At 33.4% G+C, this 10,990-nt stretch overlaps 1 protein-coding gene across 1 annotated transcript in view; it reads right to left on the bottom strand.

Moving 5' to 3' along the window:
- The window catches only part of Asxl3 (additional sex combs like 3, transcriptional regulator), a 148,606-nt gene that overhangs the window by 115,061 nt on the left and 22,555 nt on the right, over positions 1-10,990 (bottom strand). Inside the window, exons 3-4 of the mRNA XM_023715678.1 lie at positions 1,815-1,904; positions 1,211-1,319 (exon numbers count right to left, since the gene is read on the bottom strand). Of these exons, the coding sequence (XP_023571446.1) occupies positions 1,211-1,288 (78 nt within the window). The 5' untranslated portion in view covers positions 1,289-1,319; positions 1,815-1,904. The remainder of the gene's footprint in view (positions 1-1,210; positions 1,320-1,814; positions 1,905-10,990) is intronic.

The following is a 10,990-nucleotide window of genomic DNA, read 5'->3' as shown; positions in this document are numbered from 1 at the left end:
GAAGTCATTTAAAATACTTTTAGTACCCTAAAACATTATTGCAGTTATATGCAATTTGGAATTGGAAAACAGATTACAGATTTGTTTTTCAGTGTACACACACACACACAAATAAAAAAAAAAAAAAAAAAAAAACCAAAAAAAAAAAAAAACAGCTCTAGTCGTGGTTAGCATGTCTGGACAAATCGTTCCCCCAAATAAAGCAGAAATAAATTTTCTTTTGATATATGCTATTTACATTTTGTTTTCAGTGTAATAGTCTTACTGATACACAGAAATCGATTAATATTTCAGAATTTTGATTTGTAAATTAAATATGAAGTAGTTACAAAAAGCAACTAAAAACATTATTTTCACAAGCCTGATCTTTTCTGAAAATCAAGCATAGTTACAAGAATCCAATGTCCCACAGTTGAGGGAGAATCCTTGCTTTTTTTCTTTTTTACCATGTGTAACTTTAGGGGTTTTAAAAAAAAAATCTACAAAGAGATCAATAAATTTAAGTAAAACCAATCTTTCACAAAAACAAGTGATTCCTTTGTAATTTGTGAGAAAAAAAATACCTTGTTCTAAATGACATAATCATGTATAGATTATAAGGATTTAGCCCTCTGGAATTTTACATTTAGGATGGCATTTGCCATTCCAGATGGATATGGCAATTATACTATAATAATTAAGACTTTGTTTTATTTTTGTGTTTTCCACAAAGAATAAATATGGATTACCAATAAGACTTCTTTGAAATCACTATTTATTATCAAATTAGGTAACTGATTTGTGTCAAAAGTTTTCAAGCGTAAGTAATACATATTTTTACGAAAGACAGGCATAAAGGTGTGAAGCCTGTATATCAACTGAGGTCACTAAATTGAACAGCGTATGACAACTGGGATCATCTTAAACTTCTGTTTGATGATCCATGACTCTCTCCCCCATAAATTTTAAAGAATCAACAATTTTAGGGAAACCACAACTATTATCCATTACCATATGTTAAGCAGGAAACCGCAGATATGCTTTCCTTAAAAAAATATGTCATTGTTTATTCTTAATATGAAATAATTTTATTATATACAAAAATACTCAAAAGGCCCAAGTCATTCTTTCATTTGTCACTCAAAACTAATTTTGTCCACCTTCATTAGGTTTGGAAAAAAATGCATGGTACGTAGTGATAGTACATGAAATTCAGAACAGTCCGACTTACTTTGAGAGCATACAGGCCAGCCTTGCCAGGGATTTTGAAGAACGATCCATCCCCTATCCGAGTGTTAGTGTGAAGCATTGCATTCAGACAGGCTAATGGAGAGGTTCCACTAGAAAATAAAAGTGTGCGAAAATGAAGCAATCTGATATGCAGCTTCTGTGACAAAACTGTTCTCTGAATCTAAAAAAAAAAAAAAAAAAGACCTTCTTGCCTTCCTTTTTAAAATATCCTCCCAACCCTGAAAACATCTACATTACAATAACGGGCCAGTTTCACCAAAGTTAATCAAATGCATCTGTCTTACAGGCTTCAGGCAAAAAGTCTCCTAAATTGAAATTACTCCTTTATTCATAAAGCAACCAACACTGTATTTTAAAGAAACAAAAGTCCAAACTTTTATGTGGTATTGTTTTGTAAAATAACACCCTGAAACTTCAGTTTTAAAATATTAGAGACAACTTGATGGTTGCACTTGAATGATCAAAAAAAAAAAAAATACAGCCAAGTTCAAGGCAGAGCCATCTCATAGGTTGAAAAACAACAAAAGAATAATAAGAAACCAGGGAAGAACTGATTTGAAATTGTAAGCATTTAAGTCACTCACAGGAATGTATTTCTCACATGGCCAAAGACCAATCTATGTCTGTATTCATATCTCTTAGGCAGCTTCTATAATGACACTCTTTTCTCAGTTCTGTCAAATAAAGAAATATGTGTTTGGGAATCTTGCCCAGCTAATAATTATGTTCTACAGTAAAGATGCAAGTGACTGAGTTATGAAATCAACTTTTTAAAGAAATGTAACTAATGATTAAAATATCAATGCACATATGTGCAAACATTACTGAGAAGTATTCTTGTAACTACCAAGATGTTTACAAAGTATATACTGTGTATATACTTCCTGAGGTAGATTTTAGATATTTTATTTTACTTTCAAACTAATGTTTTCAAAGTAGTATTTAAGCTAGAGTTATTGTTTTCATTTAATTATGCTTCCATCTATGTTTAATTTCCTACTATGTCAAAAGACCATATTTGACCAAAACAATTTTGATTATAAGCATTCCCAACACCTCATGTGCCTCTTTGGAAACATAGGTACTTAACCCAAAATTTTCTAAGACATAGGGCTTTTAAAATATCAAACTTTTAAACTTCGAACTTCTGGGTTAAAAACAACTTCATGTTACAAACTTAAAGTTTCTATCAATCCAGACTATCAAATCTCTTACTATGAAAATTCACCAGTAAAATAAAAGAGTCAAATTTGCTGAGTTGTTACAGCATACTTAACAGTAAGTCAGTATATACATGCATCATGGCCATAAAGGTTTATAAGCATTATAATAATATGAAGGTTTTTACTCTCCATTATTTAAGGATTCAGCTTCGCAGGACCAACACATAAATAATGATTTCAATGGATCTGACAAGAAATAAGAGTCCTGATATAAATCTGGTCATAGAACAATGTAGTTGTAGCATTGAAGTATATGTGGTAATAATGCTGTGTGCTTATGTAATAGTTTTACTCATGAAATTCCTAGAAGCCTACAGGCCTCATTTCAATATTTTCCCATACAAAAGATTTTCTTTCTAAGTGAGCCCAAGCATACCTATAAAGTGAAATATATTCATCTCCCTAGAAATTTCTCTCACTGAATGTATTCCAGATAAATAATGCAATACAAGTTATACTGAATACTGCAAAATATACATTTGAACATTATACTCTTTGCAAAATTTGAAGCTGGGAAAGACTGTGCCAGATTTTTGGAGCTTTAATTTAGGGAAACTGTCAGAAATACAGACTTTCCGTAGGGACTTGGCAAGAAGATGTTAACATGACAAGTAAAATAGACTACAATACATTAAAAATGACAGCGTAGATTTTTTTAGAATGCAGCCTAATAAAATTGTCCATCTAATATGAAACCTCACAAACCTTCTCCATGCTCTTGATTACTAAGCTCCAAATACACACAATTCTAAGAATTTAGATTTAGAACATGGAGCAATACAGATTTAAAAGTAACTTAGAAATACCGAATAAACATAACACCACTAAAATTTACATTATCTTTCTAAGGTAAAGATAATTATAGGAGATAAATTTACTCCTATAGGAGATAAAACTACTAAATAGCAGTTTAGTGCATGCTTACTGCAAACACATGTGTTAAATACCCAGTTTCAGACAAGTAGTAAGCTCTATTGAGCACGAGAATAATATTACATTATATGCTTATTAACTCAAGAAGCTCAAGATTAATATAGAAGAATTTGAATACATGTAATTCAAAATCATATGACCTTACCTCTTCAAAAGTCTAAATGACTATTATAATTTCCCCAAATCTTTCCAAAAGCAAACTTTGGAAATTTATTTTATTTTGAAACACTTATATCCCAGAAGAATAAAGACAACTATTTTACAACTTTGTTCACTCAATGTCTAGCCACATGGTACTAAGCATATTAATTAATTTTTATCTATGCTATCTAAAAACAATTTCTAAAGTCACCAAAAGAGTTTAATACTTCTCAAGAAGTAACTGATTCATCTTTTTTCCCCATAGCTCCTCCAGGGTTTGTTATTGGTTGACTTCTTGATTATAGTAATTCTTTCTGGTATGAGATGGAATCTCAGTGTTCTTTAAATTTGCATTTCTTGAATGACTAATGATGTTGAACATTTGTGCATATGTTTATTTGCTACTTGTATTTCTTCACCTGAGAAGTGTATATTCATCTTAGATGCCCACAGCTCAATTGGGCCTTTGAATTTTGGGGGCCTGATTTTTTAAAATTCTCTATATGTTCTGCAGAGAAGTCTGAGGGATAGTCAGGTAATTTTTTTTCTCAAATCATAGGCTTTCTTTTTACTCTCTTAGTGATTTCTTAATGCAATAGACCTAAGAGGAAAACACAAAAGTCTTTCCTTTTACCCGTTCTTACTGATTTCTAATTATGTCATCAATTCCATAAAATCTAGAAACCCTGTACATCTTCTTTTGAAGAAATGTATGGTTTTAATTAACTAGTACTCACTAGGAATAAATTAAAATCTTATTTACATAATTGTATTATATTGGGAAAATCAAATTACAACTACATTTGATAAATCTATATTTAAAACACAAAGAATAATAACTGTGAAAGAAGATGAAACAAATACGCTTCCAAAGTCTGCATTTTGAGAAATCATGAACACCTATGAAAAGTTGCTTATTTCTAGTTTAATCAAAAAATTTAGAGTTAATGTTAAAGTTAATCACCTAAGTCAAAATTAGAACATTAACAATTCTGCAAATGTCTATGTAGTAATAAAATTATCAACGTTTCAACAAAATAGCTCTGAAATTTCAGAAGTACTTACTTTCTAACAAGATGAATTGGAGGAATCATCACATTCCAATTTATAAAAGGAAAAGAAAGAAAAATAGTTAGTTTTATGCCATAAAATATAATTCTTTATTTTACCTTTCCAATACAAGAACTTTCCATGTACAAGAACTAGACCAAAGTCTACGTTTGTCTGTGGTGATGTAGGGACAGAAAAAGGCTGGAAGCTAAAAGATGACTTCAGCTTTCTTCCCTAAGGGCTCTACAATATTTCCATTTCATCTAGAATACACAAATATTTTCATATTAGAAATCCAATAAGAAATAGGTAAGCAGGATGACACTTGGCCCGGGTTCCTTCCTTTCTTCCAGCCCCTACCAGTGGCCTTTCCTATCCACCTGCCATGGTAGATAGACAGCTTATTCCACATGTTTGTTTTTCTTCCTAGACTGTGGGGCTGGGGCACCCCTCTGATTTGTTTTTGTTTCCCACAACCCCTGAAGCAGAACAGGGGTGGAATTTGGAGGCAGAAGAGCAAGCATAATTTAAACTGTCTAGACATCAAAGGACCCCCAGAGATACTTTGCAGAGCCCTGATGTGTCGTGAAATACAGAAAAAAACATTGCTTTATTCCATCAAATCACTGATGGAATACATAAAATTTGTATTAATACTGAGTACTCAGAGAAGGGAATGGTTAATCTATTTACACACTTTTAAAAACTAGGGAAAGAATAGGAGAAAGATTTGTGGACATGATAAAAAATAGAACCATGAGCCTCCATTCCTGTATATATAAAATAATGCCTTACCAGACAATATTTAAGTAGCCCACACCTTAAAAGTACTGGATTACTGATGCAGCTTGCTTGCTTTTTTCTTTTCTTTCTTTTTTTTCTTTTTTCCCAGAACCAGGGATTAAACTTAGGCTCTTGCACTTGCCAAGGAAGCGCTTATTTACTGAGCCATCTCCCCGGCCCTTGTAGGTTTCAATAAAAATTTTACAAGCTATTTTTTTAAACATTCTAAAATCTCACTTTTCAAGTATGGAAATATCAACATTTAATCTTTTGTAGCATGAGTCTAGAAACTCAACAGATTGAATACACAATTATTACATACTACTGGATAGTACTACTAATACACTTATACACCCACTCTTTCAGAAATGATTAATAGCTTCTTTACTGTTAGCTCTGAGATAATATCAATGATAAAGTGTACATTTTTAATAGCAAATTCTGTGGTCCTAGTGGTACTAATAAGATCTGTAGTATTTATATAAGATCTTTGTGCTCACCTTATGAAAATTAAACTGTTTATCCTTAGAATGTATAATATATATTCATATCTATATGTATTACACTGTACAAAAATGTTAGAAGTGAATAATTTACCATTGAATTAATTTGGCTATTTATATATTTAATGGATATGTCCCTACTAGTGGAGGATAAATTACTTTTACTGGTGAATGAGACTGATTTCTAAACACACAAGGTAATATAATGTCCATCAGCTGATGATTAAAAAACTTAGAAAATTAAGACCAAACTAACTTCTATTCATAAGAAATATTAGTGCTACAGCAAGATCTTCAAACTATGAAATAAACCTTTATGAAAAGTAAATATAAAACATATCTAAATATCTAAGATGTATATGACTACTTATATCATTGAATAACCTCTGTACAAAATAGAGATAAAATGCAATTTGCAACAACCTAAAGTTTAATGTTGAAGAACAGTACAAACTTGATGGTCCCTTTAACATCACTAATTTTTAGCAAACACTGACATATGAAGAATAACAAATAGTTTAGAAAAATTTAAAATACATTGGAAAAACCAATCAACTCAAGTAAGAGGTCATATTTAAGATAAAGATATACTGTAAATTGTTGTTACAATTATCTACATAATTTTCAATATTTAATGTCTCTAAGGCAAAGCTGTAAATAGGGTTCTGTTACTTTTGTCAGGTGACGATATTGAAGTCAAATAATTACCAAAATATAATGCATAATTTCTTCTTAAAAACTGAAGCATAGTTATACCTCCAAGTCTCAAAATTGTGTTTAATTGATTTGAACAATGTAAAAGTGTGTACTCAGAATGTCAACAGATTTAGACTTTTTAATCCACTTTATACAGACTACCAAGATACTATTAGCTACTATTGTATGTAATAATTCATACAAACATACTCACTAAGCTGACCTTTGTTTTAGGAGGCAAAAATTCTAAATCATTAAAGGAAGGACAAAAGTTTATTTAGTATTATTTAAATGCACAATATAGCCTTAGATAAGTATTAATAAAACATGTAATCTAAAATTTTGAAGGCCTTTTTACAAAAACAGTAGCCAAGGTGGTCATCTTTGATGATGGACATCTGGTAGACCACATACCACATGTACACCTCAGTACATGCGGGTGATTGGTCCTCTACCCTGTACATGTCATGACACAGCAAATTACCCCACAACAGAGTCAAAGGAACAAGACAATAGAGTCAAGTGAACAACATTCTGGAGCAAGTCAATGTGAGCTCAAATAAGACAGGACCATTTACTAGTTGTGTCAGCACTAGATTTAGTCTTTCTAGACCTCAGTTCCCTCAATTATAAACTGCGACTAATTAGTCACAGTGTCATAAAAGACTATTCTGAAGATTAAATGACTTAAAACATGGAAAGCAGTTAGAATTATGCTAATCATTCTGTATTTTAAAATTGTGACCTATTATTATAAATACTACCATTACTACTAAAAATAACCTATGGCCAGAGGTCCACAGAATGCCAAATGAAACGAAATTAGCATGTTATCACTTAAAGAATTATTTCAAGTAAGTCTTTTTAACATCTAATTTCATTTTAATCTCATCAAAAAATAAGTGAAGACACAGGTATGTGGAACACTTCTAGCCTATAGTCATTCACATGTGAATAACTCTGAAAATTAGTGATAACTTAGTAAAGGTACAGGGAGAATGATAGTAACAAGTATCTATTATTTAGCTGCCATTTATTAAGCACATCTACTATATGTCTTGGCTTTCACAATTGTTTTCTATATTTTTACAGTCACCAAAATCATGAGTTCCCAATCTTGCAGAAGTGGCTAAGGCTCAGAGATTAAGAATATTACTGAATTTCAATGATAACTGAAATCCAAATTCTAATTTGATTCCAAAGCTGATGGCTTTTGCACTATGATACATTTTTCTTTCCACAGTATTGCATCTTCCATTTATTCCACCCTGAATACTGGAAAAGAATATTCAGCACTTGAAAGAAACATACCCAGAAAATCCAGCTGCTGCGAAATGTTAACGCTACTGGCTTTCTCAGCCCTTACCAGGCAGACAGCAATGCCTTCCCCCCAGCAGGGATCTTGTATTACAATGCAGACCTAGGCTGCTGAGTAGGACTTGGCCAGTGTCTTCCGAAAGCAACGCTATCCATGAAAACATACGAAGGAAGACAGTTGAGAAAACATGGCAGAGAACTCAGACTATAATTGAGATACCTTTGTTGAACTGGATCATTAAAGAAAAACACTCCATTCACTGAACAAACATTTATTCAAACACTATATATGTCAAGCTAATCTTGAAATAAATCTGCACTCTGACAGTGCTTTGCACATAATAGAAATGTAGGCTAAGCTGAGCTGAATTTTCTGAATACATAGGAGAGGGTAAAAGATCCTAGACAAAAGCAACCTTGAGGCAAACAAGAGGAAAATCTGGGGAATTTTAAAGTTTTCCTTAGTATATCCCAAGGAGAGGAATGAGACATGACCTTGTACGGCTATCTCATATCATAATTTTCCATTCAGCAAGCCAAGAAGAATACTTCCAATTAATCCAAAAAGCATGTCTTCTAAAATAAAAGTGAACTTCATATGTTAAAGAACAGAATAAATATTGTGATTATATCTGGTATGATAAATTAGTAATATAAATTGAGCACGATAGATTAAAATGTAAACTGTCCTGTTACTTATAGCTTCTCATCCTCTCCAATGTGGCAGGGACAGTCAATAGCGCACCATTCCAAAAATCCACTCAGTGGAATGCCAGTCAAGAATGAAGCTCTAAACAAATTATCAATGAAGTTTAGGAAACAGAAAGTTGTATTTTCCTCTTGAGAACTCATCAACTGCATTAGAATATACACTGAGATCTCAGGACATTCCTGTTTAACACCATGTTTCCTAACCACATAAAATAAGACTTCTCCACAGTGTTTTGCACTGTCTCCTAGTACAGTATGCTAAACAATATACACAGGGAAATAGTATACTATGTGCATATCGCTAGGGTCACTAGGGAAAAAAGTACCTGTCTTCATCCCCAGGAATATTTAATTTTTAAAATCCTTTTATTTATTATATGATACAGGGTCTCACTACACAGGTTGGACTCATAGTGATCCTCCTGTCTCAGCATCCCCAGTGCTGGGATTATAGGTGTGTGTAACCATGCCCAATTTTAGTGGCTACCTCAACTCAGGGCCAGCACAGCATGTGGTACTGGGGATCAAACATGGGTGCTTGCACTTGCCAGGCAAGCGCTCAGACAGCTGAGCTATCTCCCCAGCCCTTTATTAGCCAAATCTTAAGATTATTTTTACAGTTTACAAAAACACCTGTACCATGAAAAAAATAGAGTGGTTCCTCCTGTGTAACTTATAAATATAAAACATATAGCCAAGAATTTGAAATATGTTGAAAAATTTATAAGCAGTATCCACATATAATTGAAAATATTACATATTTTCAAAATTAAATGTCCCAACAGATGACACATTGAATGGGAAAATCACTTTACTGGTCTCCTCCAGTGCAAGTCCTCCTTGTGATCCTGACTGTTTTCACTTATTGTCGGGTATGTAGCAGCCTCCTCATCTCTGGTGACTATGCATTAATCACACTATTCTCATTATTTTCTCTCCAGAGCCTCAACAAAGTTCATCAGAATTTACAGTAATTTACATTCTAATTTAATTTTTGCCTCATGCACAAAGAATACAATGGGTTTGTTGTTGTTGTTGTTGTTGTTGTTGTTGTTGTTGTTGTTGTTGTTTTGGCAGAACCAGGGATTGAACTCAGGCCCTTGCACTTGACAGGCAAGCGCTTATTCTACTGAGCCATCTCCCCGGCCCCAAGAACACAATTTTCTATCTCCTAACTATTGTACCTCTTTTCACTATCTTCTTGCTCTATCTCTTCCCACACAATTATGTCAAAAAATTTCCTGTTTCAAAACAAAAGGACTACTCAGACTGCTTCTCATACTATACTTTTCCTGGTGTTTCTGTTTTATAACCTGTGGCTTTCACTGCACTCTGGAAATCCAAGCTCTTCCTACTGACAGCTGCACATACTGATTGATGGTTGTGTCCTTTGCAACACACTGGACAACGACCTCACCTTCACGTGCTCCAGTTTCTAGGGGAGATTGTTGCCTCCCTTACACTCTGAGGCAACTCAGTGAGCCACAGCACCTCTGAGGTTTCTCTTTGTTCCACTTTGCTCCCAATTATCACCTCTACTGATCCGTCTCACTTTGGCACTCAAAATACAATTACAGGAGATTTTCATGACTTTAGTGATGAGGCCTTTTGTAATACAAAGATAGCCCTCTTCCTTACAAGATCTCCACACCTTGCATTTGCCTCCTGGCTTCTTGTCCCTAGAAACTGCTTTCACCTCTAAATTCCTTATTATTGCTACGTTTTGAAACTTCCTAAGACATAGTCACATATTAGGTTTCTTGACAAGCCATCACAAGGTGGGCGAAAGTGTCTGCACAATCTTAATCACTGCTATAAAGCTGTTAAAATATGGATTTGCAGGTCTGTAAAAAACCTGCAATGAATATCGTGACTTCTTCTTAATGTATGGCTATAATCACATCTGCAGACGCGCTGCACTCCACGGAGTCTTCAGCAACCATGTTAAGTCTGCAGACCTCACATCCTTTCTTTTAGGAAATCGTCCGTACTGCTTGAAACCCATGTAACAATCAATGAAATGGTCATAGGTTCACTATCAGAAGGCTAGCCAGATTAAACGACCTGCCCAATCATACTGTCCAGACAATGCTGAAAGTTTTGAGTATTTGGGAAACAATAAAAAAAAGACAAATAGCACGCGTAATTTTCATCAGTAGGAATATCAGTTAAAAGACATAAAAAAGATTAGACGGTGTATACTTAGCCCTCCACAAGAAAACAGTCTGCTGAGAATTAAATTAACCAGAGAAAAACAAAACACAGAGAAAAACTGTATCATTTGATCTCCTGCATTATGTAGTCACATTGAAGCACAACCTATTGTATGTCTAAGTTTAATAAGCCACTAAATCTCTTGCTATCTATACTTTAGACATCTGACTAATACAGAGCCTAAATGAC

Source organism: Octodon degus, unplaced genomic scaffold, assembly GCF_000260255.1.
Source record: "Octodon degus isolate 3935 unplaced genomic scaffold, OctDeg1.0 scaffold00003, whole genome shotgun sequence".
Lineage (NCBI taxonomy): Eukaryota > Metazoa > Chordata > Mammalia > Rodentia > Octodontidae > Octodon > Octodon degus.
This window is presented reverse-complemented; position numbering and strand designations above follow the sequence as displayed.